Source organism: Podarcis bocagei (genome assembly GCF_964188305.1).
Source record: "Podarcis bocagei genome assembly, chromosome: 10".
NCBI lineage: Eukaryota > Metazoa > Chordata > Lepidosauria > Squamata > Lacertidae > Podarcis > Podarcis bocagei.
In genome coordinates this window covers 2,895,644-2,914,960 of record NC_138135.1, presented here as the reverse complement: position 1 = coordinate 2,914,960, position 19,317 = coordinate 2,895,644, and the positions used below count along the sequence as shown (strand labels likewise).

Below are 19,317 nucleotides of genomic sequence, written 5' to 3'. Positions count from 1 at the left end.
GTTTTCCCCCTCCCTTCTTCGTTCAGGGGATCAGGAGAGCGGGGGAGGGGCTGATCCTGGCAATCCAGCTGCAAAGTAGGGTCCCCCCCTACAATGTTTGCATTGCAAAATCCTTCCCTCCCCCCGCCCCACACGCCATGATCTTAGATCCATTCCATGTTTTAGGTATTTGTGCACATTGAGCAGCGGGTTGGACTCTGTGACTCCTGTGTTACGGGGGAAATGGGGCTTGGGCTTTTGCGCGCGCGCGCGCGCACACACACACACACACACACACAGAGAGAGAGAGAGAGAGAGAGAGAGAGAGACAGACAGACAGAGAGACAGAGAGAGAGAGAGAGAGAGAGAGAGAGAGAGAGAGAGAGACCCGACACAATTCCTCCCTTGTGTCTCCCTCAGAGGTAGCACAATGCGGCCCGGAAGAAAGTGATACGGAACGGAAGGGGGGGGGCTCCTTTCCCCCTTCCTTCTAGGAACATCCGAGGCCCCGCTTATTCCTATGGCCCCGCTTTAGCCAATCACAGCCATGCATTCGTCCTGCAGAAGCTAGCTCAGGGAGCTCCTGCACGCCTCATTTCACCCCTGACAAGCTGCTGTTACAATGTATCCATTCTGTTTCTGCTTTTGCCCCATAGTACAGAATGGGTTTGAAATCATTGAAATCTTTAGAAATTGATATAAAATCAACCGTAACTCCGATTTCTTCGCTCTCAGTGTCATTCAACTCAGTTCCCCGTGGACTCCATGATGCTATCCCTACTTCCATAATCCCCGAAGCGGCAGGTCACGTACGCAGGAACTTCTTAATTCGCCAAACCTTCCCTCTAGGCAATATTAGGTGGCAGACGATGCATATCTCTGACCCATTGTCTTGCCACCACCGGTACTCAATAAATGTGTATCTATGTATATTTCCCGCTCCGCATATCCCCCCTCCCTCATCCGAAAATGCTAATTAATGTAATCCCACCTTTTCATAATGTATTCATGACGTGTAAAGTATATTCATGATGTAACTTGTGAAACCCAACCTTCCCATAATGTATTCGTGACGTTTCATGCACTGTATTCTGGGATATGGAGGGAAATTTCAAAAGTTCATGTCACCCCTTTCTCTGGGTTCAATCTCGCCTTGAACCTGTTGCGCAATAAACTTGGATCTTCTGCAGTTTGCTCCTGCGTCCGGCTGAGCTCATTTTCTTCCGCAGGGACCCACGGACTTAGTCCGATGAGCTGGGTGGCAGAGTAACCCCGCACCCAGATTTTAGCCGTAACAAAAGCAAGGCAGCTGTTGATCTGTTTGCAGGCAGAGCCCCCCCCCCTCCATGCGAGGAGTGAAGCAGCCCAGAACTAAAGCGCGTTGCAATTTGTACACCCTCAGATAGTAGGCCCCCCCGTCACAGAGAGAGCACCCCAAAAACATCCCCGGTTGTGCCACAAAATGCGTTGTACCTGGAAATCAGATCAGACTCCATGTTTTGGCAACATGACAAGTCTGTCTGTCCGTCGGGATGCCTGAGGATTTTTGCTCCGTGCCTTTCCTGGCCAGCCTGAGAGATCACTGGAAAGGGTGGATTTCTTGACTCCAGAATCCATCATCGCAGACCCCTTTCATTCAGGCCTAGAGATCTGCTCTTTCGCTTGGATCATGTGGATCATCAATGGATTATATGGATCATCCATGATGCCATACCCGTCTCATGGGGGGGGGGGCTCAGGATGAATCTCCTGCCACGTGACTGGGGGAGTCTGGAGGCTGACGGGGGTCAGACAGGGCTGCTGTTTTGCTCTCCTTACTGTTACGGAAGGGGGGGCATGTCTTCTTCACTACAATATATTTGCTCAATTTCTCTAGGACTCCATCACCCCTCCCCTGTCCTCCATAATCTCTCAAGTAATCCTGTCAAAATCACTCTGCCAAACCTTCCTCGGGGCAATGCCAGGTGACAGACTAGGTGACAGACTACGTGTACATGGACATTGTCTTCTCAGGATGTGCTTATCTGCGCATATCTCCAGCTCTGCATATTCCCCCCTCCCTCCTCCATATGTTAATCTGTGTAACCCAACCTCTCCTTAATGTATTCGTGATGTAACTGGGATGTATTTTGCACTGTATTCTGGGACATGGAGGGAGTTTCAAAAGTTCATGTCACCCCTTTCTCGCTGTTCAATCTCGCCTTGAACCTGTTGCGCAATAAACTTGGATCTTCTGCAGTTTGCTCCTGCGTCCGGCTGAGCTCATTTTTCTTCTGCAGGGACCCACGGACTTAGTCCGATGAGCTGGGTGGCAGAGTAACCCCGCACCCAGATTTTTCCGTAACAGTTGGCTGCCCAACGCGGGGCTTGCGGTTCTCCCGAGCTGCTGACTGGGGGCCCCGAAATCTTCAGCCGGCTCCAGGCCATTTTGCCTGGGAAGATCCTTTTGGACCCCCAGCCATCTTCTGGGCGGTAATTGAAAGCCCTAGGAGTTCAGCCGGGGAGCAAAAGAGGGATCCAGCCGGCTTATTCATCGATCCCGGGATCAACGTTGAAGACGCGTGAGTATAGGAAAAGAAATCCAGTGCACTGGTGGGAAGGGGGTGGAATCTCCTGGCAACTGAATTCTCTGCCCTCCTCTCTATCGCTCCTTCTTGCCTTTCTCTTGGTCCGGTTAGTGAGAGAGACCGTGGACCGCTGCTCAACCCGAAAGGGGGGTTCTGAGCTCTATCCCTTTTCCTTAAAATCTCCAGCCAGCCGCACCAATTGGGAGCCCGAAAGTAAGACGGTGAGACCCGGCTTGGAAAGACAGCCGACTCTCCGCAACGGGCATCTCAGTTGAAAGCAAGGGGCTGGAGTTCTTCTTCCGAACTTCCCGAGCGCCCTTACGGAGGGGGCAGGAAGGGGTCTGGCTTTCTATCCCAATCCCAGCCGCACTGGTCGGTGCCACGTAACACGTGTATCGTGCGTGAGCCCGCTTCCAAAAGCAAGGGGGATTTTCAGTTCGAAATTCTATCCAGGGACCACCCGATCTGGCACCGCATGGCGCGGGCGTCCAGTAGGGCCCCTTTTCCTGAGATGTGACGATAGGTAGGAGGTTGCCAGGAGGGATAGCCCATGAGGAATTGGGCAGGACCGGCAGAGTGGAAAGAGACCCCAGGTTAAAGGAAATAAGGAAATAAGGAAATAAGGAAATAAGGAAATAAGGAAATAAGGAAATAGGAAATGGAACGCAAGGAACCGGATAGCTAGAGCTCTCTAAAACCCACTAAGGAAGTTGCCAGGCAACTAGAAGCCCCTTCTCCTCTTTACTATACGTCCCTGTACTAAGCATACCAAACCCCTAGACATACCAATCCTAATCAACCCCTCTCTTTCCCCCTTCTCTATCCCAGACACCCCCCCCAAAAAAAGGAAAAAGCAAAAAAAAAAAAAAAAAAGCAACAACAGCAACGCATGCATCTATAAAGGGGTACCCAGTCAACCAAGCGTTGTGAGCCCTACCAGTTTGATTAACTGGTGGTGTGTTTGAAGAGGCAAGGAGGCTCATAAAACCATGTGGGACCTTCCTACTAATTTCACTTAATGAAGCCAAAGGTAGTGGCCCAACTCCTTGCAATAACCAACTAAAGGATGAGAATATATATGTTTACATGTTGTCTGTTATGTATGTTGTCTGTTAATACATATATGAGAATATGTATGTTTACATGTTGTCTGTTATGTGTGTTGTCTGTTCCTTCTGTCTCTGGCAGACTGCCTTCCTTAAGTGTGCATAGTTTAAACTGCAAGCTTGCTTCAAAATTTAAATCTAAGGAAGCCATGCTGGATCTTAGCAGTCCTAAATAAGAGAAAATGAGAATGAAGTGTGCAAATGTTTACCCCACCTCTTGCTTTGCCCCAACTTTTGAGATTGTGAGTCTACAGTCTTATTTTGGAAGGTGCTGATAACCTAATGTTTCTGCTGCAAAAGCCTAGTTGAGCCAACTGCTCTCTCAAGCTAAAATGCAGTGTATGTACTTCATTAAGCATATGCCTATAAAAGTATGGTGTTCCTTCTAAGAAAAAATATTTGAGTCCAGTTTTAACTTTGATTTGGTTGGACAGAAGAGTTATTGTAAGGCTCCTGATATCAGTCTCTATAAGACTTCATGGCCTCTTTTGTTAGAAAATGCCCCCCTCCCCCTTGTTTCACTCTGCCTCTTTCAGTTGTTTTCTCCCTTCTTACTTCTGTGCCAGGTAAATTTACTCCCGAGTAAGCTTCCTTTAAAGGAAACTGCAAAGGGGGGGGGGCATAGATTAAGCTTACCATTCCTCTGCAAGTTCAGGAAAAATTGTCACTTTTGTATTCCTTTTAAATCAAATCTATGGCTGTTTTAACTATGCTTTATAAGAGATCCTCTCCCTATCTTAGGAAAAATGTTCACTTCAGTCTTTAAAGATAATTTATCTAGGAACTTTCACTCTTTAGTCTAAGGAAGTAAACTCTCACTCAAACTAGCTTCAAGATCTAAAAGGGTTCTGTATAGAATTGGGTACTTTTATTTTCCTCTTCCTTAGTACATGATAGGCGCATGGCTTGTGATCTCTTCTCCAGTTGTGTCTGTGTACATAAGTATGTGTGTGTTTCTGGTAGTACAAATCTTGCTATGAACCCTGTATTTTAGGGTTGGACTAGATGACCCCAGGTCCCTTTCAACTTTTCCAAATTGTGGCTGATGAGTTGAAATTCAGCCCAGATTTGCTCTTTGTTTTTTAAAAGGTGTGAGGTGAAGCCATGATGTTTGAAGCAGAACTGGTGATATCAGGCATTTAAGTGATTACAGTGTTTATCATTTTGTCTATTATTTAAAAAAAATCAAACTTAAAAGTCTATTAAAAGTTTAAGCACATAAAAATTCATATAGTCAAGTAGAATTAGCCTTGACCAATCCTGTAAATAAAGGGCAGTAAAATTTGTCTGCAAATGGTAAGGCTGAAATGACTGAGAATGTTAAAAAAAAAATCCTATGAATTCTAACTCTCTGGCCATTTTTACTCATAAATAAGAGAGCGGTTGATTGTTCCGCGAATGACCAGATAAAATGACCAATAATGATAGCCCTTTCCTGTACATAAAGGAAGCACTCCTTTTGCTTGGGCTGAAATTGCTAGCTTTGGTGAATACTTAAATTGCTGAGTTTCTCTTTTTTGTTTTAAAATCTAACCCTATTTTTAAAATCTACCCCTTACCTTTCCCTTCCTTATTCTAATTGAGCCAAAAGATGCAACATTTTCAATGGTATAAAAGGTTTGCTGAGACATGAACTCTGCACATGCACAGAGGCTAGATCAGCTTACAAAAAAGAGAGAGCGAGAGAAAGGAGGGGGGGAGAGAGAAGGTTTGGAGAGCGTGAAACCTATACAAATTTCCTTATGTAAAACTTGGAACCATTGAGGGAAATCATCCTTAATGTGTTTTGCTCCAGGGGCTACTTAAGACAAAAGAGTTAAGTACTGGACATGCCAAATTCTTTTCACAGGTAAATATCAAAGCACTCCCACTGTGAGTTCCTCTCTTGAGCAGTTCCCCAATCTAACATGCAAAATTCTTTTCACAGTTTTCCCACTGAGCTTGTCTTTTATCTCGTTTGGTTTTGTGAGTACTATATACCTATGCATTATAGGAACAGCATTCCTGACAGATTTTCACAGGAAATAAAAATTTCCCTTTCAAACAGGATAGTGAAGAGAATTCGGACCCACATAAGCAAAATGTTTAACAATTTGCCAATTGTGTTCAAATTAACAAAGGTTTTGTCCCTTCATTTCTTCCACAGCCAAACTAAGTGAAGGAAATTAAATGTCAATGATTATAATATTCAAATAGGTAAAATGCTTAACTATGAGTTTGTATTTACAGCCTCCCAAGAAGAAAATTTTAGAATATTCTCTCCTTTCTTGACTATTATCTTCCTCCTTAAAAAGAAAAGAAGGAAAAAACAACAACTAATTATGTCTTCAGATCCTACAGGCCTATTTCCAAAGGATGCTTTGCGGGAGACCAAAATACTAAGACCATCTCCTCACCAGCTAAGCAACCTGCCAATGCATCACAGTGACCACAATTTCTTCCCATAAAAGACTTGAGAAACTGACTAATTGGATTTTGAAGGAAATGCCCTTGTGCCAAGTTTGGAAATACATGTAAAAGCAGCAAGAATTGCCTCAAGATCACATTATTGCCTCAAGATATAGTGTAGAATTAATAATTTGTACGTTTTGTGTATTATGTGTTATTATGTAGGAATGCTGAAGTGTGTCTGATAATGTGTTATCTCCACAAAGAAAAATTTCTGTGTGTAATTGTTTCTGTATAATGTAGGATACATAACTATGAACAGCAGAAGGATATGGCTTACACCCAAGTTTTTCATGGAGGATTCCCATATATTACAATGCTTTCCAATAGAGCAGACTATATTTAGATTAAGTCAACTGGTGATCATATTTCCTTGTCCCACCTGGCACTCTGCAGAGTCCAACCTTCCCTACCTATTTATTTATGTATTTAATGTTTTTCTATACATGAAGTTCCCAGATTTTTACTATTTCTTTCTTTCTGTTCCAGAAAACTATTCCAAATCTTTTCTATGACTTCTCTGCATCTCTTGCAGATTCAGTACTGTCTTCAAGTAGCAATTGTTCTGTATTTATTTACTTATTAATCTTGGTTTTCCCGTATAGCTGTGAAATTAATCTAACCACAACCAAGTATTATTATCGGAACCATATTTTATCAGGTAGATTTGAAGCAACGCTCCTTATTATTATTTGAGATGTTTGATTAGGATGCCAGATGAAATTGGGTGTAGATCATGTCCCAAATTTTATTTATTTATTTGAGGACACAACTACCATATGTTATATTATTATTGATAAGAAGAAACGTGTATATGCCTTGATGTAGCAAGAATGGTCCCTTATAGAGTTAAATTGACTCATTTGGACAAATGCCCCCTTAAAGAATGGCTTTGGTTTTAACATATTGGTTTTGAAAAGTTGAGAACCACGGGGCAAGATAAATTCAAATTGGACTTTACTGGAATTGGACACGTGTATCCAGGCTGCAACTAGCTTTTGGTCCTTTAAGAGCAAGTGGACAACTTTCCATGAGTGCGAGACCAGAGCCTGCAATAATGAAAAATCCCATAGCTAAAGGCCAAGGCGAAGACCTCTCCCTCACGAGAGGTCCAAACCTGTGCCAGCTATGGTGAATGCCAGGCGACATGGTAAATTGAAAGCCCTGAGGGGATTCAACAGACAGGATGTGTTGCTGTACCACTATGCCGGTGTGAGACCACAGAAGAGCTAGCTTGGCACCTGAAAACACAAAAACAGTGGGGCTAAAAAAGCAAACTGCATTTTTTTTTTCAGTCAGTAGTGGACCTTCCTGCTAAAATGTAAAGCATACACCACTATTGAAAATGTTTCTCCCAAGAGCTAGGGTGCCACAAGTAATTTAGTAACAAAATACAACAGATGTTCTTTTATATAATACCCTATATGCAGCTACCTGCAATGCTATACTTGCAAATGACCGTAAGAGGCATGGCTTGCAAGTCCCTTTCAGGTTTGCATAAAGCCACACATCCCATTCACCGAGATTTAGGGTGCGGAGAAAAGATTTGCAAGTTCTTACAGAACTTTAATGCAAATCTATCTCCGAATGGGGGACTGTTACGGAAGGGGGGGGCATGTCTTCTTCACTACAATATATTTGCTCAATTTCTCTAGGACTCCATCACCCCTCCCCTGTCCTCCATAATCTCTCAAGTAATCCAGTCGAAATCACTCTGCCAAACCTTCCTCCGGGCAATGCCAGGTGACAGACTACGTGTACATGGACCATTGTCTTCTCAGGATGTGCTTATCTGCGCATATCTCCAGCTCTGCATATTCCCCCCTCCCTCCTCCATATGTTAATCTGTGTAACCCAACCTCTCCTTAATGTATTCATGATGTAACTGGGATGTATTTTGCACTGTATTCTGGGACATGGAGGGAGTTTCAAAAGTTCATGTCACCCCTTTCTGGCTGTTCAATCTCGCCTTGAACCTGTTGCGCAATAAACTTGGATCTTCTGCAGTTTGCTCCTGCGTCCGGCTGAGCTCATTTTTCTTCCGCAGGGACCCACGGACTTAGTCCGATGAACTGGGTGGCAGAGTAACCCCACACCCAGATTTTTCCGTAACAACACGAATCCCAATCCCAAAGAAGGGCAGTGCCAAAGAATGCTCCAACTACCGCACAATTGCGCTCATTTCACACGCTAGCAAGGTTATGCTTAAAATGCTACAAGGCAGACTTAAGCAGTATGTGGACCGAGAACTCCCAGAAGTGCAAGCTGGATTTCGAAGGGGCAGAGGAACCAGAGACCAAATTGTAAACATGCGCTGGATTATGGAGAAAGCTAGAGAGTTCCAGAAAGACATCTACTTCTGCTTCATTGACTATGCAAAAGCCTTTGACTGTGTCGACCACAGCAAACTATGGCAAGTTCTTAAAGAAATGGGAATGCCTGATCACCTCATCTGTCTCCTGAGAAATCTCTTTTTTTTATAAAATATTTATTAAGAATTTTTGATATATTGCAGTTAAAATGAAAAAGAAAAGAGAAAAATACAAAATAAAAACAGTTAAAAACACACATATTTTCTATTACTTATTTTCCTTTAGCTTGTTTCCCGGACCTCCTCATACCTCCCTTTTTTGTATTCCACTTCAATTCATTGGTTCAGCAAATCCTTACCATTAGATTTTAACCCATTTATAACCCTTTTTTCATATTCTCTTAAAGCATTACAGCTGGAAACCACTTAATTGCTATCCAACATCATTCTGTCATTCATTAATTTTACAATATTTCTGTAGATAGTCTTTAAATTTCTTCCAATCTTCTTCCACCGACTCTTCTCCCTGGTCTCGGATTAAAAATATGGAACGCTTCTCGAATTTGCGTGTCATCCTTGCGCAGGGGCCATGCTAATCTTCTCTGTATCGCTCCAATTTTACTATATGTGCTGCCGAAGCGAGCACTGTCTCCTGAGAAATCTCTTTGTGGGACAAGAAGCTACAGTTAGAACTGGATATGGAATAACTGATTGGTTCAAAATTGAGATAGGAGTATGACAAGGCTTTAAATTGTCTCCCTGCTTATTTAACGTAGATGCAGAATTCATCATGCGAAAGGCTGGACTGGATGAATCCTGTAATAAAAATATTAAGGTTGATACGGAAGGGGGGGCATGTTTGTCAACCCCCTTCCCAGAAGCCTTCAGAGGGTTCGAGGCGATGACCTCAAGGGCGCCCGGCCCTACAAGGACCCCTCAGCCCCCTCACTCTTTTGCACTAAGCACCACGTGAAACCCAAGCCCCAAAATAAAGTGCCCTTTCCCTGGGTAGACCGGAGGAGCGAGTAGCGTATTTTATGAATGAACAGACCATCTGCCTACGGGAGCGTCCTGACCAATCAGCCTGCACCCAACGCAGCCTCCAGCCAATCAAGACAATGCATTTGGTCTGCAGTGTCAGCTCTTGAAGGCCTCATTCACCTTCTGACAAGCCGTTGACAGCTCCCTGATGGGAGAACAATGGACTGACACCTCGTATCCTTGCTAAGCCCATCAAAATTGATACAATGTAGCAATTCGCTTCCCAAATGAGCTGCCACTGTTTCAAAGGGCTAAAAAAATATATAAATTCATAGAAAATCACCCGTACCACCGATTCTCTTGCTTTCAATGCCAAACTGCTCAATTTCCTCAGGACGTCAAGACTGCCCAGTACCTTCCATAATCCCTCAAGCGGGAGGTCACGTGCACCCAGGAAAGACCTCATTGATGCCAAATCACCCAGTCTAGCCCTTCCTCCAGGCTCGGCCAGGTGACAGACTGTGCAAACTAAGACCCCATTGCTCTCTTACCACCGGTACTCAGAATGTGCCTTTCAATACATGTTCCAACTCTGCATGTTTCCCCCTACCTCCTCCATGTCAATCCTGTAGAACCCACCCCTTTTCTGATGTAATCGTGATGTAGCAATGATGTAGTGATGATGCTTTTGAACTGTATCTGGGGTAATGGTGGGAAGTTTTAAAAGTTCATGTCACCCTATCCTCGGGATTCAATCTCACCTTGAACCTGTTGCACAACAAATGTGGATCTTCTCCAACTTGCTCCAGTCTCTGGCTGCGCTCCTTTTGTTCCGCAGGGACCCGCGGACTCAGTCCGACGAGCTGGGTGGCAGAGCAGCCTCACACCTAGATTTTCCGTAACAAGGTCTTATAATATATGTCAGGGGTTCAGGAGCAGAGGCGAGGGCAAGGGAGGAAACAGAGAGTGAAGGGGAGGAGGCAGAAGAAAAGATGAGTGATGACGACGACCCGAGATCTCCGAGTCTTTCCAGTGAATCAGAAGATTCACAGGAAGGGGCGCCAGTGGCCAGAGCAAGGGGGGAGCCTAGGGGGACACCCCAGGAAGAAGGGTCCAGAGGGGGCTCAGAGAGCAGCAGTTGGAAATCGGGACCAGCATCACCAACAGAACGCAGTGGAGAGGAAGGGTGCCAGGTACCGAGCTCTGGCAGCTCGCAGCAGGAGGGAGGGCATGAGTCAGGAGTGGCCACACCTCCATCGGGGAGCGAAGAAACGGTCAGGTGGAAAGTGGAAGGTTGGGCGCGCGCGCCAAGTTCAAATGCACAGGAAGGGGGCGCAGTAAGCAGCCCGGAAAGGGAGCCAGGTCCTAAAGCCCGACGCAAGGAGACAGAAGGGTCCGGGGGGTCAGCGTCAGAAGCGTCCCGGAAGGAAGAGACCACGGGGGGCAGAGGGACCCAGAGAAGAACGGTCAGGCGGAAAAGGTGGAGTAATGCTAGGGCATTTAGCTGGTGTACAGGGGGCGGAGACTCAGACGGAGCTTCGCCGGTCTAACCCATAAGACGTAGAGTTGCACGCAGCAGCTTGAGAATGGAAACTGTAACTCAATAAAGACTTTTACAAAGTGATCGCTGGCTAGTGTGATCCTCTGTGAGCTAGGATCTGGAAGCAGCTCTGACAATATACAATAAATGTTCATAATGTACCAACCAAGCGCATACATAGATATGTGGACCACATGTCTGGAGCAGCACAGGAAGACCGTCCTGAAACCATTTAGACCCCCCAACTGACCAAATGTTTTCTCTGCAAGGAGGGAGCGGGTGAGGGAACCTTCCCATTGTCTCAGGGATTGGGAAATCACCATCTTAACCGAATGGCCAGACTACCAGGAAAGGGAATCAGATAAGGAATTATCAGATAACCTGGCAGACAGGAAAAACAACATTCACATTTCTGTTGTAGACCACCTTTTCTGTGATGCAGGTATGATGTTTGTGGGGGGTGGTCCTGGGTTACACCCCTTCTGTGATGTATGGAGGGGTGGTCTGGAGCTCCAGGGCAGGGAATTTAAAATGTCTATATAAAGGCAGGCAAACCTTTCTTCTGGGTCCTCCTCCTTTCCTGCGTGTTAGGGGAGAAACAGATCAATCAAGATCAGGCTTACTAGCTGCTTTGCCTCTCAATATTCTCTGGATGTCTCTGTTATTTCCTCCTACCGATGGAGAACCTACAAGGGACTCTATAAAGGGGTCTTGTGTCCCCCATAAGGGAAGAAGGGCAGCTTTTGTTTACAACAGATGGCACCCCAGATGGGACCTTCGGTTGCCCAGATTCTGGGGGTAAGGAAGGATCCAGCGCGCACCAGGCCATTTGCCAGGAGGAGCCACCAGTCCTCTAGTGACCCCAGGGTCTGGAAAGAAGTGGAGTCCCAGTGGGGCTAACCAGAGGAAGCAACGCTTGATCAGGCCGGCCTCAAATTTATTTTTAAAAATAATCTTTATTGATTTAAATTACACACATATACAAAGAATTTGGAATCTCATACTGCAAAAAGAAAATTAAAGAAAAAACAATGAAGAATAAAGGAAAGAAGAAAATACAGAAAAAGAAAGAAGAAGCAGATTTATGTGCATGAAAAAACTTAATCTTCCTAATTAAATAAAAAAGACTTCTGACAAAACGAGTCTTCCAATCATTCTCATTGTACTGTTTATACTGTCGTTTTTTCTGCACAGTTTTATTCTTTAATATTGTTCCGGTTTACTCCACAAACAGCATTTGTTGTGTTTACAAGTATCACTCAAGTTCTGCTAATATGGAGTGGTTGGTACAATATGATCTTTTATAATCCTTAAATATTCTCCATTCTCCAAATATTTTCCGGTTCAATACTCCTCTAACTCTTCCCGTCAGTTTTGCTAGTTGTAAATATTCTAACATGAGTATATGGCTTCTCTTGGTGATGTCCACAAGGGTATTTTTGGCTCAAATATTCCTTTATATTTACTCCAGATTTTATTTCACATGGCTCAAAAATCCCCTGTGGACCTTCACTTTTCCGTATATTAAAGAAGCGTGCCATCCAGACCGATTCTTGTGGCCTTCCAAGTCTAATAGGTCCGTATCTTTTAGTGTAATCCAGTCTTTTTCAAACCAATCCTTCCGCCGTATGGTAGAATTCCAAATCTGGCAATGCAAAACCTCCTCTCTCCTTTTGATCTGTTAATAACTGGTGTTTACTTCTCGGTTTCTTTCCACTCCATATAAATCGAGATATTTCCCTTTGCCACTCCTTAAAACAATTCATTCCTCCTAAAATGGGTATTGTTTGGAATAAGAACATCATTTTGGGGAGGATATTCATTTTCACAACCGAGACTCTTCCCCAGAGTGAGAGATGGAGTTTGGTCCAGGTTTCCATATTTTTAAAAAGTTCTTTCCATACATTACTATAATTATCCTCATATACATTTATACTTTTATTTGAAATCCAGATCCCTAGGTATTTAACCTTATTTTTAGTTTCCAGGCCTGTTTTTTCTTGAAGTTCTTTTTTTTCTTCCATTGTGAGGCTTTTTGTCAGTAATTTAGTTTTTTGGTAGTTTATTTTCAGCCCCAGGCCGGCCATAAATTAATCTAGTAAAAGACCCTGGGATGGCCAGGAGCAGCGCATGCGGACGTGAGTCTAGGAATGGAGAAGATTGTGGGCGGGATTCTCTGAAACACCCAGCAACCCAGATTCTCATCCTTTGCTGTCTCTTTTGCTTACGGTCTTCACTCCAACCCTTCCTGGCAAGAGGTAGCTAGGAGGGGGAGGGGAGAACGGGAGAATTGGGGTTCTGCAATTAGAGGGGCAATTAACTGCAAGGGGAGAACGCCAATCAAAGCTTTCATTCCCTGTCGGGGAACCTGAGATCTGAAACTTTTCCTTTTCCCCAAGGAAGACGCCCCAAGGCTGGTCCAAGTGGCCAGTTTGGATAGCGAGGGACTTGGGCTTGGTTTCCGATTTCTCTTTTTCTCGTAAATGCAGCTGCACCGGAGCACAATGATCCGGAAGGAAGTGACTGGTGCACGTCAGAGCGCAAGGGCGTTTACAGTTCCTTTCCGTTCTCTCTGGAGCAGCCGGATTTGGCACTGGGCTGCCAGGGGTCCAGTGGAAAGGGACTCTTTTCCCTAGAGGCTGAAAAGGTTGCTGGGACCCCATGGTAAATAAAGGGAGGGAGAAGGACTTTGTAGAGAAGACGAACGACTGTCAGGTCAGGAAAGACCTGGGAAAAGGCTAGCGGGTTTTTGTTTTGGTTTTGGTTGAAAAATGGGATCCCCACAATCTAAGCGTTCTAACCCCCAGACTCAGAGGCATGTGCTGGTCGCAGCAGGAGGGGGGTCTCCCTGGATGTTTCAGCAGCCGGCCTCCTCTGGGTCTCCTGGCCCCCTCCTCTCCTCCCTCTGAGCCTGAACTGCTCTCTGCCCCAGACTTTTCCCACTCACCTAACCCAGTTTCCTCCTCAGCTTGCAACATCTCCCCTTCCGGTCTGCTCCCTTTTCTCCTTCTTTTGCCTCATCCCATCACCAGTCAACAGGATCTGAGCCTTCTTCCCTTGTGGGTCCCCCAGCTGGTGCCTCCCCCCATCAGCCAGTCCTTGACAACAACAGCAGCCACAGCACTGTGGTCCTCTGGTAGGAAAACTCCTGAGAAGCATGATTGAAGCAAGCCTTCTGGGACTATGGAAAAATGCTATCTTCCTCAAACCCCAGAATGAGCAGGAGCTCTGGGGTTGCCCCATGGGGTTCATGAGTGAAGATGCCCCCCCCCAGGAGACTTCCCTGGTATCTGCAGCCCCTCATTCCCCCTCTTGAAATTAGACTGGGGGGGGGAATCTCCCATTCAATTACAGTATTTCAAGTTTTCTTCAGAACGCGCAGGGCAGGAGGCAGCGATGACATTCTGGTGAAGAAGCAGTGCTTGGAGATCATGTGGTGGTGGTGACAGAGTTTGGTACAAAAACCAAAAGTACTTTCATCTAAAATTATACTCACCATTGTGAGATGCTGCCTTCATTATTTGATTATTGTAATGTTTTACATATAAACACCAGAACTTCACATATACCTCATGCTTTTAGGAATGATTTCCTGCTGAGTTCATTGCTCAGAGTGGACTCTGAGAGGAAGAAGTCCCACACTCCATACATCTAAATGGGTTCTCCCATGTGAGAGTCCTGGGATGTTCCTTGATCACTCCATTATAAATAAAGCACTTCTTGCAATCTTTTCATTTAAACTGCTTCTTCTCTATGAGTTTGTTGATGGTTTGAAGGGTTTCAACTCTTAGAGTTCTTCCTGTCCGTGAGTCTGTTGATTTTCAACTTCCACTAAGAGTGAACCTCTATCTACTTTCCTGATATTTATACGGTTTGTCTTTTGTGTAAGTTTGTTGACATAAATCAAGGGTTCCACTCTGACTGAAGCTCCTTCCACAGTCCATACCTTTAAATGGTTTCTCCCCTGTGTATCTACTGATGTTTTCTAAGATTTCCACTCTGAGTGAAGTATTTACTGTACTCCATACATTGAAAGGGTTTCTCTCCTATATGAGTCCGTTGATGTGATCTAAGGCTTGGATTACAATGGAAACTCTATCCACACTCTATACATTTATGTGGTTTCTCCCGTGTGTGAGTCCGTTGATTTTTTTTCCAGTGTTCCACTCTGACTGAAGTCCTTTCCACACTCCATGCATTTAAATGGTTTCTCCCCGTGTGACTCCGTTGATGTGATCTAAAGTGTGCACTCTCATTGAAGCTCTTTTCACACTCCATACATTGAAATGGTTTCTCCCGTGTGAGTCCGTTCATGTCTTCTAAGGCTTCCACTTTTAGTAAAGCTCTTTCCACACTCGATACATTTAAATGGTTTCTCCCCTGTGTGTGTCTGTTGATGTCTTCTAAGGTGTCCACTCTGACTGAAGTCCTTTCCACACTCCATGCATTCAAATGGTTTCTCCCCTGTGTGAGTCCGATGATGGGAACTAAGGCTGCTGCTATCACGAAAACTCTTTCCACACTCCATACATTTAAATGGTTTCTCTCCTGTGTGAGTTTGTTGATGATTTCTAAGGCTTCCATTTTCACTAAAGCTCTTTCCACACTTGATACATTTAAATGGTTTCTCCCCTGTGTGAGTCCGTTGATGTGATCTAAGGTGTCCAATCTGACTGAAGTCCTTTCCACACTCGATACATTTAAATGGTTTCTCCCCTGTGTGTGTCTGTTGATGTCTTCTAAGGTGTCCACTCTGACTGAAGTCCTTTCCACACTCCATGCATTCAAATGGTTTCTCCCCTGTGTGAGTCCGTTGATGTGATCTAAGGCTTCCACTATCACTATAACTCTTTCCACACTCCATACATTTAAATGGTTTCTCTCCTGTGTGAGTCCGTTGATGTGATCTAAGGTGTCCACTATGAGTGAAGTCCTTTCCACACTCCATACATTTAAATGGTTTCTCTCCTGTGTGAGTTCGTTGATGATTTCTAAGGCTTCCATTTTCACTAAAGCTCTTTCCACACTCGATACATTTAAATGGTTTCTCCCCTGTGTGAGTCCGTTGATGTGATTTAAGGTGTCCAATCTGACTGAAGTCCTTTCCACACTCCATACATTTAAATGGTTTCTCCCCTGTGTGTGTCTGTTGATGTCTTCTAAGGTGTCCACTCTGACTGAAGTCCTTTCCACACTCCATACATTCAAATGGTTTCTCCCCTGTGTGAGTCCGTTGATGTGTTCTAAGGCTTCCACTATCACTAAAACTCTTTCCACACTCCATACATTTAAATGGTTTCTCTCCTGTGTGAGTCCGTTGATGTTGTCTAAGGTTTCCATTATCACTAAAGCTCCTTCCACACTCAATACATTCATATGGTTTCTCTCCTGTGTGAGTCCGTTGATGTTTCCTAAGGTTTCCACTCTGACTGAAGCTCTTTCCACACTCTATGCATTCAAATGGTTTCTCCCCTGTGTGAGCCCATTGATGTCTTCTAAGTTTTCCATTATCACTAAAGCTCTTTCCACAATCAATGCATTTAAATGGTTTCTCCCCTGTGTGAGTCCATTGATGTTGTCTAAGGTTTCCATTATCACTAAAGCTCCTTCCACACTCAATACATTCATATGGTTTCTCTCCTGTGTGAGTCCGTTGATGTTTCCTAAGGTTTCCACTCTCACTGAAGCTCTTTCCACACTCTATGCATTCAAATGGTTTCTCCCCTGTGTGAGTCCGTTGATGTCTTCTAAGGCATCCACTATTATTAAAGCTCTTTCCACACTCAATGCATTTAAATGGTTTCTCCCCTGTGTGAGTCCATTGATGTCTTCTAAGTTTTCCATTATCACTAAAGCTCTTTCCACAATCAATGCATTTAAATGGTTTCTCCCCTGTGTGAGTCCATTGATGATTTCTAAGTTTTCCATTATCACTAAAACTCTTTTCACATTCCATACACTGAAATGGTTTCTCCCCTGTGTGAATCCATTGATGTCTTCTAAGTTTTCCATTATCACTAAAGCTCTTTCCACACTCGATACATTCATATGGTTTCTCCCCTGTGTGTGTCCATTTGTGCAATTTAAGGTTTCCACTCTGACTGAAGTTCTTCCCACACTCCCTGCACTTAAAACGCTTTCTCTCTGTGTGAGTCCACTGGTGTGTTCTAAGTTTTGCATTGAAAGAGAAGCTATTTCCGCACTCCATACCTTTTAAATGGGTTCTTTCCTTTTTTTGTTTGTTGATGTGAACTATGTGTGCTCATTCAGTGAAGCATATTCCACATTTCACACATTTTAATGGCTATTCCTAATGAAATGAAAGGTGCCTTGTCCCCTGCAATTCTGTCTTCTCCATCACCTTTTTCAGAGTGGGCAGAAAGGAAATCCTGTTTGGGTTTCAAGGAAGAGAACACAGGGGAAAAAGGACACATCAACCGCCATTAGACCTTCTCTTATTTCAACATCTCCTACATTCTCCCATGTCCTCCCCATGTTCCCAATTTTTAGGAAATGAAAATGGTATGATGTCAAATGGTAGTAATGCATCAGGAACCTTTCATAATCCTCAATCATCTTTAATAACACAGCATGATCTTGGAATACTGTTGTCCTGTGGGACTGCCTTTCAAATCAAGTGGTTGCCCCCATTTCGACCCCTAGATCTTCATGAATCACCTTCACAGTTCCGCTGACCTCAGGAGGTCCATATGGACTATTTTGGGAGACCCAGGCCTTCATCTCTTCCAGGGACTGTGGTCTGGGTCAGTCAGAGAACTAGTGACAAGGCTTGGTGCTTGGGGTCAGCTGAATGGGTGCTCAGGGAAGCTCCTGTTCTTCGAGATGGACCTCTGTCTACGTGCCTCACATTGCATGGAGAGAGCAGGAGAAGCAGAAGGAAAGCAGATGGGAATCCCAGGCGGAAACACCCACCCCAATGGTTCTTTATAATGATGATGTGCTGCCTGATCCTGTGCTTGTCTTCTGACAGAGGACTATCCTAATCTGGCACTGAAAAGCAGGATATTCAAGGCAAGGAGATAACTGTACTTAATGGGAGGTCGATATATTGGTCTGACACTGTTGAAGTAAAAAATTAACAAAAATAGTCCAGTAGCAACTTAGGGTCTTGGGAGAAGAGCAATGACAAACCTAGACAGCATCTTAAAAAGCAGAGACCTCACCTTGCCAACAAAGGTCCTTATATTTAAAGCTATTGTTTTCCCAGTAGTGATGTATGGAAGTGAGAGCTGGACCATAAAGAAGGCTGATCGCCGAAGAATTGATGCTTTTGAATTCTGGTGCTGGATGAGATTCTTGAGAGTCCCATGGACTGCAAGAAGATCAAACCTCTCCATTCTGAAGGAAATCAGCCCTGAGTGCTCACTGGAAGGACAGATCCTGAAGCTGAGGCTCCAAGACTTTGGCCACCTCAGGAGAAGAGAAGACTCCCTGGAAAAGACCCTGATGTTGGGAAAGATGGAGGGCACAAGGAGAAGGAGACGACAGAGGACGAGATGGTGGGACAGTGTTCTTGAAGCGACCAGCATGAGTTTGACCAAACTGCGGGAGGCAGTGGAAGACAGGAGGGCCTGCTCTGGTCCATGGGGTCACGAAGAGGCGGACACGACTAATCGACTATAAAACAACAACAACAACAGCAACTTAGGGACCAACTAATTTTGGTCTAGGCATTAGCTTTTGTGTGCATGCATACTTCTTCATATAGTGATGCGTAGTGGGAGATGGCAGTAGGAGTACCCTTCAGAGAAAAACCCCAACCCACCCTCCCACGATATACAAGGGTCTGGTGACATCTGCTTCAGTGTATCTGAAGAAGTGCGCATGCACACAAAAGCTTATACCTAGAAGAATCATAGTTGGTCTCTAAGGTGCTACTGGACTATTTTTTATTTTTTTATTTCAACTGCGTCAGACCAATACGGCTACCTACCTGAATCTAGATGTCATGGGGTGTTGGGGAGCAGTAGTTCCTTTGGTGGGGGACATGTCCTGCACATCCTGGGGTCATTTTTCCACCCTTGGTCCCCACCCTGCACTCAGCTCTCACCTGTGGCTTCCAGAAGCTGTCAGCATGCAACAGGGGTTCAAGCAACAGCTTCAACCGGCCGGCTAAACCAGGTGAGGAAAGCTGATGGGTCTCAAATCCTTGGGGGGCTGGGGAATTCTGCTGCACCTGAAGTCAAGCCCTGGTGGATGGAGAGGAGGAGAACAACCGTGAATCCCACAGTCCAGAAGGCAGATTCTGCCCATGCGGAAGAGGAACGTGAAGGGCAGGTGGGGCACGTCCACCTGGAGGCTTGTGATCTAGTCCCAGGGTTACTCTGACACTGAATTATAGATAAATTACAGTATTGAAATGCG

General features: G+C 44.7%; 2 protein-coding genes across 11 annotated transcripts in view; both read right to left on the bottom strand.

The window, feature by feature from the left end:
- The window catches only part of LOC308595651 (uncharacterized protein), a 223,249-nt gene that overhangs the window by 8,281 nt on the left and 195,651 nt on the right, over positions 1–19,317 (bottom strand). The window contains exon 1 of one of the 10 annotated variants that reach the window (XM_081210194.1): positions 1,453–1,531. The exons of the other annotated variants lie outside the window; for them this stretch is intronic. The gene's annotated coding sequence lies outside the window, so the exon portion shown is untranslated. Of the gene's footprint in view, positions 1–1,452; positions 1,532–19,317 lie in introns of those variants that run through there. 10 annotated transcript variants of the gene reach the window in all.
- On the bottom strand, positions 11,869–19,177 carry LOC308595610 (uncharacterized protein). The gene is made up of 2 exons (XM_081210059.1): positions 19,004–19,177; positions 11,869–17,321 (listed from the first exon to the last, which is right to left on the bottom strand). Exon 2 carries the CDS (start codon positions 17,138–17,140, stop codon positions 15,200–15,202), a length of 1,941 nt encoding a protein of 646 aa, XP_081066185.1. The 5' UTR covers positions 17,141–17,321; positions 19,004–19,177; the 3' UTR covers positions 11,869–15,199.

Coding starts and splice junctions, on each gene's coding strand:
- LOC308595610 (XM_081210059.1), bottom strand. CDS start 17,140: ATGGAGTGCGGAAATAGCTTCTCTTTCAATGCAAAACTTAGAACACAC.